Raw genomic sequence first — 13,836 nt, forward strand, 5'->3', positions numbered from 1 at the left:
CCACACACATACACACACACACCACACAGACAGACAGACAGACAGACACACCAAACACACACACACACCAAACACACATCAAACACACACACCACACAACACACACACCATACATACACATCACACACCACACACACCAAATACACACACACAAAACACACACACCACACACACCAAATACACACACACACCAAAGACACACACATCACACACCAAACACACACAACACACACACACACACACACACACATACACACACACACACCACACACACAATAACTTTATCCTCCAATAACTTCCTGTTCCCCAACTGTTTGGTGTGCTAGCCGTGAAGAGACAGCAGCTCCTGTAGGGGGCACTGCAGCTCCCTCCTTTCTTCCCCCCACAGCAAGTCCAGCAGCGTCACCTGATTCATTTCTATCATCTGGGACACACCCCCCCCAAAGGGAAGTTTTTACTCAAATTCCACCTGTGTCGTCTTGGCAGCCGGCGATGAGACCAGCATATGGAAAGAGAGCGCCATTAGGGAAACTGGCTCTTCTGGGGCCAAGGCAAGAAGAACCTAAGCATACCTGGGTCTCTGAACTAAATAAGGACCTACTGTGTGCCGGGAGCTGCGCTGTATCCCAGAACACAGTAGGGAGGAAGAGAAGGTGTTCCTCTGTCAGAGTAGACTGTCCTGCAGGAGAATCGCTGACATACATAGCAAAGTAACTTCAGATAATGGTCGCCCTGACAGACCAAGTGAAGTAAGGCATGGGTACCGTGCCACTGGCATCACCTCAGCTGAGAGGTGGCATTTACACAGCAGCCCGAGCGGGAGGAATAGGTCAGCTGTGGGAAGAATGGGGAAGAACATCCAGCCAAAGGGAAAAATGAATGTGAAGGCCCTGAGAGAGAGTGTGTGGTGTGTCCAAGACTGAAGAAAGGGCTGGAGAGGTGGCTCAGCGGTTAGAGCACTGGCCGCTCTTACAGGGGATCTGGGTTCGATTCTCAGCATCCACATAGCAGTTCACCACCATCCGTAACTTTCAGTTCCAGGAAATCTGATGACTCCTCTGGCTTCTGTGGGCACAGAGTGCACAGATGCCAATGCAGGTAGAAAGAAGGCCGAGTGACAGAGAGCAACAGCAGACGGAGTCGGTGACAGGCAGGGACATCGAGGCTCTGGCAGGCTATACGCCATAAGTTTTATTCCAGGCATGACATACTCTCCCCTATCCCACCCCCAAGACAGGCTCTCACATCTCCTAAGCTTGCCTCTAACTTGTTATATGGCCCAGGATGACCTTGAACTCACTCCTGGTCCTCCTGACCCTCCTGAGGGCTGGGATTACAGAGTGCACCATGGGGCCAGATGAACTTGTTCTTTTCCCTTGCAATAGGATCTCATCATTCTGTAGACCGGGCTAGCCTGTGACTCTCTTGAGACTCTCGTGAGAACTGACAGCCCCGCTTCCCTCCCACTGTGATGGTCTGCTGTGACTTTAAAAAAATCAAAACACAACACAACAACCCTTCTCCTAGCCAAAGGAGCAGAAACGACCCTCAAAATGCACGTGACAGACTCATTAAGCCTTAGGCAAAGTAGTCAGATGCAGAGGCCACAGATGTTAGGGCTTCGTTAAGAGGAAGAACAGTTAGATCCATGGTGATGGAATGGAAAAGGGGTTGCTATGGCCTGGGGTGGGACGGCGATGTTCCTGACTCCTAATGGGGACAGCTTTTTTTTTCTCTTCTTTTTTTCCCCCTAAAATTAGCTGAGGGTGATGACAGAATGACTATAAATAAACTAAAAATATTAATCAACACAGGAAATGGATACATCTCGTGGCATATAAATGTTATTTCAATGAAATTACTTGGGATTTTGAGAGAGAGAGAGAGAGAGAGAGAGAGAGAGAGAGAGAGAGAGAGAGAGAGAGAGAGAGAGAGTTCTCGGGTGTCTCTAGATGACCTGGATCTTGCTGTGAAGCTGAGGATGACCTTGAACTTATGATCTTCCTAGTTCTATTTTCTGAGTGTCAGGATCACAAGCACGCATCACCATACCGGAGTGTGTGTGTGTGTGTGTGTGTGAATGTGTGTGTGCATGTGTGTGTATGAGTGTGTGCACATGTGTGAGTGAGTGTGTGTATGTGTGTGCATATGCATGTATGTGTGTGAGTGTGCATGTGTGTGTGCATGTGTGTGCATGTGTATGTATGTGTGAGTGTGTATGTGTGTATATGTGTGTATGTGTGTTTATGTGTATATGTGTGAATGTGTGTGTGTGTGTGTGTGTGTGTGTGTGTATGTGTGTGTGTGGGGGGGGTGATGGAAAGACGGGTTACAAAGGTTGGAGCTGTCCCTCTGGCAGTGACATCACCTGGGCTGACCCAGGATAGGTGCAGGAGAGAGGCTCGAAGATGCAAAGAATGTTCTAGAACCAGAGCTGGCACTGGCTGGCATGTTGGGAGGAGAGAGGGGAAGCAGTGTGACTCTGAGTCCCAACTGTGGTCTCTGGCTCACTGGCTGATGGGGACATCCTGAGACAGAAATCTGGTATGATCCAGTCTGCCAGGCTCCTAATTTCAGAGCTGCCTGTGATGGCATCTAACCGAGACCCAGTGATGTCATTGGAGAAGGCCGTGGAGATGAGGCCCTTGACTTGTGTGGCTGCAGATGCCGCTGTGGGGGTGGTAAATGGCTTCGGCTGGATTCACCAGCACTGACAGGACTGGACTGTGATTAACTAGAAAATAGGTCTGTACTGGGGGCCTGGATGACCTTGGCTCAGCTCCTGTGGTGTCCAGGTACAGGGAGAGGTTTGTTTTCTGAGGTTTCTGTGTGACTCCTCAAAGAAGGGTAGCAGATGACCAAAGATGTCCCAAGTGGACACTGTTTCTAGCCTGGTGGGGGCTGATTTCACTGCCCACCAGCTTCCTGGGTCCTTTGAGTAAAACCAGTGACCTGGCCACACCCCTGGGTGCTGTGGGCATCACTGGGCAGAGTTGGGGACCAGCTGGGTTTCCCTGGTGTGAGTTTTGGAGTGTTGAGCATTGAACGACTGATCCAAGAGTTTTTCTCTCCTGAAACTCCCCTCCCCTCCACCCTGCTACCAGAAGAGACAGGAAAACGGAGACAGAGAGCTGAGAGTTAGTTCTGTACACGCTGCTGACATCAGTTTGACATCTTCCATTAGTTAAAGTCAGATGGGCCGCTGGTTCAAGACTCAATGTCCCGATTCTGCTCTACCACATATAGGGGACATCACCATCTTGTTGAATCAGAGGTAGGGAGTCCAAGGCCAGACTGGGATGTCTGAGACCCTGTTTCAGAAACGAACAAAACCCAACTATTCTCAGCCAATGAGTAGGATATGAGCTGTTCAGATTTGGGGTGGTAGGTCCTCCCTGTGGGGGGGAATAGCGTGGAGAGTGGATAGGGGGTGGGTGTGTAGACCACAGCAGCCCCTAGGAACAGATGTTTGGCTCGAGCCGACTTGCCGCTCTGCAGGTTAAGTTACTAGTTTCTCCTGAGTCTCTCCCCTCCCAAAGCAGCAGGAAGACCCTAGAACCAGAACGAATTAGGCCTCCCACACCACTCAGGAGGAGGGGCCTCCCAGGCTGGTGCTTCCCTCCCTGGCAGCCCCTGCCTGGCCTCCTCTACCTGACTTCAGCTGGAGCCCCTGGGCAGCCAGCAAATCATCATCCCAGTTTTCCAATTTCAACCAACTCGGGGCTAATGGCAAACGCTTGCTCAGTGAGAAAAGCAGAAAAGCATTTGGATTTATTGCTTAGAGAGTTTGTTCCATCTCCTGGGTCTGTTTCATGCTGTTTTCTCTAAGTTTCAAAGCATTGTGTTTAAAAAGGAGGACTTCCGATGGCAGTGTTTTGCCTCACGTTTAAGTGGGGGTTCTATAGTTTACAAAGACGTTGGCATAGTAACAATAACAACAGTCACTGCTGTGAATGGTGTTCCGCAGGGGGGGACTCACGAAACGCCAATGTTCCCACCAACTGAGAAGCTGGGCTCAGAGAGGTTAGGGGGTTGTCCAAGGCTACCCAGCCCAGGGCAGGGCACAGCTGACCATAGGTCCACCTGGCTTCTGGCCCTCTGGTGAGGTGACTCCTTCTCTCAGCTTGACCCTGACCTACCTCAGTCCTCTGAGGACAAACTGTGAGCAAGAAAAGCCAAAATGGGACAAAACCCAGGGGTGTGCTCGGCAAACGGTCAAAGGAGAAATCAGTATAAAAATAACCAGTTGCGTACCAGGGGACACTTGTGATCCCAAACAGAACGTTTTGTGCTAAGATCGTTTATTTATTTATTTATTTATTTATTTATTTATTTATTTATTTATTTATTTATTTTTGCAACAGAGCTAAGCCTGAGGGTCTGGCAGGGTCTGAGGAGGACACTTGCTTTCAAAGTTCTAATTCTGTGCTGGTTAACGGCAGCTTGCAGCCACATGCGGCTCTTAAAATTGAAGTGAAGAACATCGAAGCTGTACTTTTGTTGCGCCTGGCACTGTGTTTTGGCTCCGAGGCACGTGGCCAAGCCTGGGCCACAGAACCTCAGGAAATCCCTCCGGCCAGCCCTTCAGTCGCCAGCTGCCTGCTCCTGTCTCCCCTGCTGTCTATTTAGAGGTGACATCATGGGGGCACATCTGTTTTGATGTAGGTCCTGCCTCCAGCTCAGGAGCCAATAGATGCTATGGCGACGATTCTCCCTGCCCCGTCTCCTAGAGCAGCTGAAGCTTCAGGGGTGTAAAGGAAAACCAGCCAATTAAGGGGTGACCCCAGACCAGGGCCTGTCTGCTCAGAGTCCTGGCACATTCATGTCTGCCAGGGAATCAGGACCCACAATAGGCTGGTGTGTGTGTGTGTGTGTGTGTGTGTGTGTGTGTGTGTGTGTGTGTGTACGGAGGTCAGAGGTCAACGTAGGGCATGTCCCTCAGCTTCACTCAACCTTCTGAGACAGTCTTTTACACGGGTTCTGGGGATCTGAACTCAGGAACTTGAAGCTTGGGAGGCAGGCACTTTATCCACTGAGCTGGATCCCCCAACCTTGCTCTTTATAACCAGGTCCCCAGGTGCTTCCTGTGCACATTTAGTTCGAGAAGCTCTGATTTAGGAGCCAGGCTGAGCCACCCGGTGTGATGTCATTCAAACCTAGAAAACCAGGCGTGTTTCCAGCCGGGCGTCCACAGAGCTCCTCCATCAGCAGCCGTGAGTGAGTCACAGAGCCACAGACAGGTGCCAGGTCAGACTCTACAGCGACAGCTGTGGCCTCCTCTCATACTGACTGTCACCTGCCAGGCATGAGGGAAGACGCTGGTGACAGAACCCAGGGGTTGGCTCAAGCTAGGAGAGTGAGCTGCCTTTGATCTGTACCCCTAGAATGAGAAACCCATCTTGGCCTCAGGGTGTTCCCCGAAGATCTCCAGTTTTGCTGTGTGTGTGTGTGTGTGTGTGTGTGTGTGTGTGTGTGTGTGTGACACACACATGTGCGAGCACTCACCCACATGGGGATATGTGTGTGGATGCCAGAGGTTACATGGAGTGTCTTTCTCTATTACTCTCCACCATTAACAAAAGAATTATTTTTACGAGTGTCTGTGTGGGTACGTCCATGTGTACCCGAGGAGCCCAGAAGAGGCTGCTGGATCATGTGGAGATAGAGTTACAGGCAGTCAGGAAACGCCAACACAGATGCTGACCATCAAACCTGGGTGCCCTTACCCGAGAGCCATCGCCCCAGTCTCCCCTCTATGGTATGTTTGAGGCAGGGTCTCTCCCTGAACCTCACTAATTTGATTAGACGGATTAGCCAGTGAGCTCTAGAGCTGCACGGGTTCCCCTCCCCAGCTCTGGGATTGCAGACAAGTGCCATCCAGTGCAGGGGCTGGTGAGGTGGGGGTTGGGGTATCCCTATCTGGGCACGATGATACGTGGGATTTGAACTGAGGTCCTCATGCTTGTGCACAAGCACTTTACCAGTTCAGCATCTCCCCAGCCACCGGCTTTTGGCTCCCGCATCCCCAGCACATCTGAACCCATGCACATGGCTCGAGGAGGGCACCTAGCCAGACTATGCTCTCCATTCTCCGTGATGCTTCAGGGCTCAGGGCCTGGGCAGGCGGTGAGGAAAACTCGAGAGAGAGGTAAGCATTGAGGTGTTTGTGAGGTAAAGCTGGGTAGGAGCTGCCGGCTGCTGTAGGGAAGGCAGCCTAAAGCTTGCCATAGGCCCTCTCCTGCCTCAGGGATCTGCATCACCCCCAGTGCATGTCGGTTCTCAGCTGCCTCGGGCCTTCCTTATTTTTATCCCTGGTGTGGTGTTCCGTGCTGAGACGATTCTATTTCCCCCACCTGCAAGGGCCCTCCTGGAGAATGAACGTTAAAATAGCCATTTTTACAAGTTGCTCCCAGCAGAAAGACCAAGGACAAGGATGTGACATGGGCCCAGCAGGGAGCCTGGGGACTTTGGAGGGAGAGACATTCTAGCTGACACCACCTAGGGAAGAGCTGGGCACGGTGGGAGGAAGAGAGGCCAGGCTGCTGTCATAACTCTTTACTGTTCTGGAAAAAGCCTGGCAAATGGAACCACTCAATTCAAGGCCCCGTATGTAGGTTGTGAACTGCATTTGTGCACCGTGAACATTGGATGCTCAGGCCTTTGGGAGGTGCCAGTCAAGATGCTTCTCCACCCTTGACTATGGCAGCTGGCGCCCAGGCTAAGCCCAGTGAAACTGAGATAGAGCAGATCTGGGTACTTTGGACTCAGCTATCCTATTGGGGACCTGTAAGGCCATCCCTAGTTCTTATAGGACCCCTGGCCACCAAATCTTTTCTTGTCTTTTCTTTTTTAAATTAATTCATTTATTATATACACACCAGAAGAGAGCAACAGATTCTATTACAGATGGTCATGACCCTGGGATTTGAACTCAGGACCTCTGGAAGAGCAGTCAGTGCTCTTAACCACTGAGCCATCTCTCCAGCTCTCTTGTTCCTTTTGAGGTCTAGCTGTTGCCTTGTTCCTGGAGCCACTCACCAGCTATTCAATACAGGCTATTGCTGCTGTCAAAGCCACAACTAAGAATCCTCAAAGACTCAAATCCGAACGCCCAGTATTCGATACACACAGCACAAGACGACGCACGGTGGAAAACTATACAGCCAGGAAGAGTGCTGACATATGTGTATTTTTTTTTGACATGGAAAGATGTTGACAATATATAGTTAAGTGCAAAAGCGGGTTATAAGAAAACAGTATGCATAGGCTGACACCACATTTGCAAAATATATTTTCTATATATTCATAGAAAAAGATCTAGAAGAAAATATAACCGTATTAATTCCGGAGAGTAGGATGGTAACTGTATTTCCTTTCCGATTAGCTTGGTTTCTTAATTGTCCTACAGTGTTTGTGCAGCGAGTGTCCCTTTTCCTTTGACTTGTGTGCTATGGGTAGCAGGAGACTCTGTTCTGTGACACCTGATCATAGTGTGTGACTGATGCTCTGAGGGCCGGGGTTCCTGCTACAGGGACTGTGCAAGCGCAACTCTCTGTTCAGGAAGAGCTGGGCCGCCGGAGCCTCCAGAACAAGGAGGCAGTGGATGCTGGACCACAGGGTATCAGGAGCATCTTGCTGGTTTTCATAGCAACCTTAGCAGGTGGGACTTCTGCTGATAGAAAAGAGCCCAGTGAGGTGAGGTGACTGGTCTGGGCTCACACAGTGGGTCAGCAGGCCCGGAGTCCCATTATCTTGATGGCCAGTTGACAAGCACTGTCTACCGAAGGGGCTGGGAGAGAGTCAACATTACCCAGGACTTCAGCTGTGTCCAGGCTGCAAGTGGATCTGTTGGAAAGGAAAGCCTGCTAGTTCAGGGTAGGGACTGGGCCTCCTCAGCATGCGGATGGCTTCTGGGTTCATAGATGGGCACAGAGAGACTGACAAGGGGTCTGGGTTAGAAGACATCATCACACTATTTCTGTCCCTGTCTGTACATAGCTACTACTTGTCTTTGGCTCTTGGCTTAAAAGTCCTTATTGTCCCTAACCCCGGGGACAGGCTATTGTTGTCTTAGCCTCCTGTGTCCTTGTCGGTAGCCTTCCCACTGACATAGGCGGGCATCATGTATGATCCTAGCGACCTGACTGCAGGGCAGAGACCATCTAACCCCGGTGAGGGGAGGGGCTCATCAAGCATCGATGATTGACAGCAGAGGAACAAAGGACCTGGTGGCCAGGAGATTCCGGAGGCAAGGCTTACTCCTGCCTCTTCCTCTGGCTGTGTGACCTCAGGCAAACAGAGTCACCTCCCTGGAATTCTTCCCAGCCTCCATCAGAGTATGCCTACCCAACTCTACCCAAAGGGCTGGCTTCCCATTTTCTGGATTTCTGGGGCTAATTGAAGGGAGACAGAGAAGCTCGGCGGCGAGGCAGACGGTGACTGCTTCTGATGACACTGTAGGGACATTTTTTCCCCAGGAGCCACTGGTGGCCAATGAGTCCGATCTTACTTCTTATTCAATGAACTCCTTTATTCTACTTCACATATATTTTTTTCCATTACAGTAATGAAAATAACATCAGTGATTTGTAACATTTGGGACCAAAGCAAAGGGGAAGCGTTTCCTCGAATGATGGGGTAGGTGACACAAAGTGGGACAGAGTCTACAACGAGTGAAAGGCATTGAAAGCAGATGGGTCGTGTGTGTGTGTGTGTGTGTGTGTGTGTGTGTGTGTGTGTGTGTGTGTGCGCGCAAACACTTATGGTCTCCTTGAGTTAGGTGACACCGTGATTTTGAAAATTATGATCACCATAAAACTCAAATGGGTAGAGAGGAAAAAAAAAAGTAAAGTCAAGCAAAACTGAACTCCTGAAACCAAAAAGGAAACGGAATCAAATACATGAGATGGATATGCAAACCTCCAGTCCTTTGGCCCAGTGACAGCAAGTGTGGGGGCACAGAAATTCCCCCGTAGAAAGGAACGCGTAGGCGCCGGGGACCACAGCCCGGGTCCCATGCTGGTACGTCACCAGCTCCTGTCTCCTCACAGAGGAAAAAAAGTCGTCTGTCCGACACATCCGTCCAGGGTCTGCCCATAGTGGGCTTTCCGTCCCCAGTGCCTCTGAGAACGGTCCCGGATCCCAAGAAAGTAGAGGCGTCCCTGAGACACGGGCGTGGAGACAGTGGTCAGTGGCGGTGCCCAGCCACGCTGGAGCTGTCCGAGCGGTTGACGGGCAGTGGATGAGCCTCGGTGTTGAACACCCAGTCTTCCAGCGACAGCACATCATCTTCAGAGAACAGAAGATAGAGATATCTGTGGGGCGGGGCAGGGAAGGAGAGAGCAGTTAGTGTGGGGGAGGGGGCACTGCCGGTGCTGGTCCTGAGGAAACACGGATGCTGATATGTATCCCGAGACCTATTCAATTCTGGCAACACCCACTGCTTCATAACCTGATCCACTCTGCTGTGAGCCCTGTGGACTTTAGAGCCGAGACTCGCTCTTGGTGTGGTGGCCCGGGCTCTGTACCTGCCCAAAGTATTACTAGGTTCCCAGGCTGTTAAATTCCCACAGGGCAGTGACACAGCTGGGTTCTGGGAACTCTAGGCTCTGGTGTGGGGACTTACTAGGAGGGACCACCAGAGTAAGACACAGCTCAGGACTCTGAGCAGAGCGAGGGAGGAAGGGCAGCAGGGCAGCAGACTCTACCTGAAACAGATAGGAGACTGCCCAGCGCTCCAAGCTGGGCTGCAGAGGTTACAGGGAGACAGGACCAATGTCACATGTCACGTGGTGGTCTCTGTGTGTGTGTGTGTGTGTGTGTGTGTGAGTGTGAGTGTGTGTGATTGTGAGAGTGTGTGAGTGTGAGAGTGTATGTGTGTGTGAGTGTATGGTATGTGTGAGTGTGTGTGTGGTGTGTGTATGTGTGTGTGTGAGTGTGTGTGTGTGGTGTGTATGTGTGTGTGAGTGTGAGTGTGTGGTGTGGGTATGTGTGTGTGGTGTATGTGTGTGTGTGTGGTGTATGTGTGTGTGAGTGTGTGTGTGTGGTGTGGGTATGTGTGTGAGTGTCTGTGAGTGTGTGTGTGTGTGTGTGTGTGTGTGTGTGTGTGTGTGTGAGACTGAATTTTGAAACAAAGAGTGGCAAAGGACGGGGTGAAGGGGTTTGGGAAAGCACAGCTATGGTGACCGTTGGGGCTCTTGGGAAGAATGAGGCCTGACTAGAGCTCAGCCTGCTGTGCAGCCCTGAGGACCCTTAGCCTCTACCCCCACAGGGACTCCTTGCCTGTGACTCCTGAGCTGTGGGCCTGACCTGGGAAGAGCTGTACTCACTTCAGTGTCTCAGCCAGGAAGAAGCTCTGTTGCCTGTTGTCGTGGTTGGGGTTACTGCTATACACGTCCTGGATCCCCGAGAAGCCACCTTCCGTCCGGCAGTGTTTCTCCAAGGCCTGGGGAAAGGGAGCAGCAGCTTAGTGTGGGGAGGAGATGTCCAGTGGCTGGAGCTCAACAACACACAGGTCCCAACCCTTGGCTGGCTACTTGGGGGGAGGGAGGGTCCAGCTACGTCCTTCTTCCCAGGTCAGCCTGACCACACCACCTCCACTCGCTCTGATGCTTTCCCAGGTAAGTGAGCAACTCCCTGGTCTGAGTCTAGCCCTGGCTTCTCCACCTTCCAGGGACCTGGGTGACCTGGTGACCAACACCGTCACCACGGAGGTAAGGATGTCAAGGATGATTGCTGGCAATCTGCAGGGCCTGCTGGGATCCAGAGAACAGACTCAGAGGCCTTCGGGCTTACTGCTGCTTTTCTCTACATCCAGCAGGGCTCCCTTCTGCTCTGAGGACAAACATAACCAAGAACCAGGGCCTCAGGGAAGCAAGTCCCTGCATGAGTCCTCAGAGTCCAAATGTAAGCTGGAGTGTGTGCTGCCAGGATAGCCTGTCCCCAAAGCAGGTGACCCTTGTTGGCATGGGCACGGGGTGGGGTGGGCTTGTGGAAAGAGGGACAAAGGACCTATCAGAGAATTTTCTGGAAGCACTACCCTTGTCTTCTCCATTTACCCTTATGTGGTACTTTAAATAAGAATGGTCCCACAAGCTCATCTATTTGAATGCATAGTCCCAAGGAATGGAACTCTTTGAGAAGGATAAGGAGGTGTGGCTTTGTTGGTGTGGGTGTGGCCTTGTCTTTGGGGGTAGGCTTTGAGGTTTCAAGAGCCTATCCCAGGCTCAGTTTCAGCTTTAGTCTCTTTTCCTCTTCTCTCTCTGTCTCTGTCTCTCTCTCCCTCTTGTCTCTCTGTTGGTCTCTCCCTGTCCCTCTTGTCTCTCTGTCTCTCTCTCCCTCTTGTCTCTCTGTCTCTGTCTCTGTCTCTCTCTCCCTCTTGTCTCTCTGTCTCTGTCTCTCTCTCCCTCTCCCTCTAATCTCTCTGTCTCTTGTCTCTCTGTGGATCAGGATAGAGCTCTCACTACTTCTCCAGCACCATGCCTGCTGCCAAGCTGCCTCTCATGATGAGAATGAAAATCTCTGACTCTGTAAGGAAGCTCTCAATTACGTGCCTCCTCTTATAAGAGCTGCTTTGGTCATGGTGTCTCTTCACAACAGCACAGTGACTAAGACGCCCCAGGGAGGCCAGGTTTCTAATGGGTGCTTGTGATGGAGGGAAGACCACGGGGATTGGAGGGTTGCTAGAGATTGAGTAGCATGATCTGCTGGCTGGCAGCTGGCCCTGTTTCAAAGGAGGCACCTGAAGTAGGCCATGCAGAATCCGGGGCCAGGAGCAGCACCGCTAAGGCATAGCAACTAGATGTTGGTGGGGTGGCCACCAGCCTTGTCCCCAAGGTCACAGACACTTGGGCTCTCCTTAACAATGCCAGCCTTGCCTCAGAAAGGCCTCCCGGGGCTGGGTGCGTGTGCTCTTGGTTCCGCAGCCTCCTGCCTAACTCTCCCATCCCACCGTTTGGCCGGAGGGCAGCCTGGCTGCCTCCCTGTGGTTCCCCAGCCAGAGGCTCATTTCCCAGGGACAGCCACTAAGCCACACTCACCATCACCACCTCCCAGCCCCACTCCCTGTAGATGGGGTCGTGTGTCTGCCGCCACAGGTACATGTAGCTCTCCACCACCTCAGGTCGCAGGATGTAATAGCTCTCGCTCAGCTGTGTGGCCACCGCCTCTCGGCCAGAGTTGAACCAGAAGGCCTCAGGCCCCAGCTTGGTGTCTGTGGGACAGATCAACAACCAGTCAGAACCCCGGCTTCCTAATTCTCTGGACCCTGTCTAGAATACACCTGGATGGGTGTGGACAGAGGGCTGAGATGGGGTAGCCTTGTCGATTGTCCCTCTAAGTTGCACTAAGCTGGGCACAGCCTCCAGCAAGCTCATGGAAGCTTAAAGAATTTAGCTGTTTAACTGGATGTGGTGGTGCCCACCTATAACCCCAGCACTCAGGAGACAGAAGTAGAGGGATCTCTGATTTTGAGGCTGGCCTGATTTACAGAATGAGTTACAGGCAAACCAGGACTACATTTTGAGACCTGTCTCAACCATTCTCCCCAAAATGTTGGGGTTGTAGGACTTACCAGAACCTTTATTATGCTAGTGTGTTACCTGCTAGTCCCTTCCCTAACCCCTCCCTCACACACTCTTGGTCACCTGAAAAAACACGGAGTGGCCTCTTTTGGAGGGTCAATGTTGGCTGTTTTTTGTCAACTTGGCATGAATCTAGACATATCTGGGAAGAGGGGATTTAAAAAAAATATATATTTATTTATTTTATGGCTGTCCGCCAGAAGAGGGCATCAGATCCCATTACAGATGATTGTGAGCCACCACGTGGTTGCTGGGATTTGAACTCGGGACCTCTGGAAGAGCAGCCAGTGCTCTTAACCACTGAGCAATCTCTCCAGCCCCCAAGTAGAGGAGATCTTAATTGAGAAATGGACTATAAGACTGGCCTAGAGGCAAGTCTGCAGTGTTAACTGATCATTGCAGAAGGAGGCCTAGCCCAACAGAAGAAGGGCCATCCCTGGACTGGTGGTCCTGGTGCTATAAGAAAGCAGGCTGAGCAAGTCATAGGAGCAGGCCAGTAAGCAGCACCCCTCCATGGCCTCTACCTACATTCCTGCCTCCAGGTTCCTGTCCTGAGTTCCTGCCCTGACATCAATCAGTGATGTGAACTCAGACAGGGGCCTGGAAAAGCACCTGGCTAGGCCTGGTTTGGCTTCGTGGGGTCTAGGTTTTGTGTGGGGGCAGTCTGCTGCCATTTTGTTTTCCACAGTAACAAACGGGCTTGGTGGCACACACCTTTAATCCCAGCACTTGGGAGGCGGGCAGATCTCTGTGAGTTTGAGGCCAGCCTGGTCTATAAAACCAAACCAAACCAAACCAAACCAAACCAAAACAAAACAAACCAAAACAAACCAAAACAAACAAACAAAAAAAGCACAGGCACCATCTTGCCATCTGTGATTTCCAGGGCCCCCTTATTTTTTCAGTCCTTATTTTTTCTTTCTCTTTTTTGCAAAGGGCAATCCTTCTTTCTTATGGAAACAGGATCAGAGAGGCTAAGCATTTTATCCAAGGCCACACAGTAAGTCAAGGCTGAGCTAGGTTGCACCTCTCCTGCCTGCACACCTGTCCAGGCCAGCTGAGCACTGGCTCTAGTCCTGGGTATGTCCTCACTCCTGCTTGGCCTTGGCCCCCAGGAGGCTCCAGGGTAGGGGATTTTCTGCAGAGCCTGCTGGCATTCTGGAGATGTATCTTCTTAGGAGTCAACTGGGCTCGGCTTCTTTGCCCCCCCCCCCGCCCTCCACCCCCAGATGGCTCCAGGCTCTGCCACTGGGAG

At 51.5% G+C, this 13,836-nt stretch overlaps 1 protein-coding gene across 2 annotated transcripts in view; it reads right to left on the minus strand.

Moving 5' to 3' along the window:
• Nucleotides 1-7,170: 7,170 nt before the first annotated feature.
• The window catches only part of Man1c1 (mannosidase, alpha, class 1C, member 1), a 139,899-nt gene continuing 133,233 nt past the window's right edge, over nt 7,171-13,836 (minus strand). The window contains exons 11-13 of one of the 2 annotated variants that reach the window (XM_063288064.1): nt 12,039-12,211; nt 10,329-10,444; nt 7,171-9,314 (exon numbers count right to left, since the gene is read on the minus strand). In XM_063288064.1, the coding sequence (XP_063144134.1) occupies nt 9,188-9,314; nt 10,329-10,444; nt 12,039-12,211 (416 nt within the window). In that variant the 3' untranslated portion in view covers nt 7,171-9,187. The remainder of the gene's footprint in view (nt 9,315-10,328; nt 10,445-12,038; nt 12,212-13,836) is intronic. The other variant, NM_001108687.1, reaches the window with a different exon arrangement.

The sequence above is a fragment of the Rattus norvegicus genome, chromosome 5 (assembly GCF_036323735.1).
Source record: "Rattus norvegicus strain BN/NHsdMcwi chromosome 5, GRCr8, whole genome shotgun sequence".
In the NCBI taxonomy this organism is placed as follows: Eukaryota; Metazoa; Chordata; class Mammalia; order Rodentia; family Muridae; genus Rattus; species Rattus norvegicus.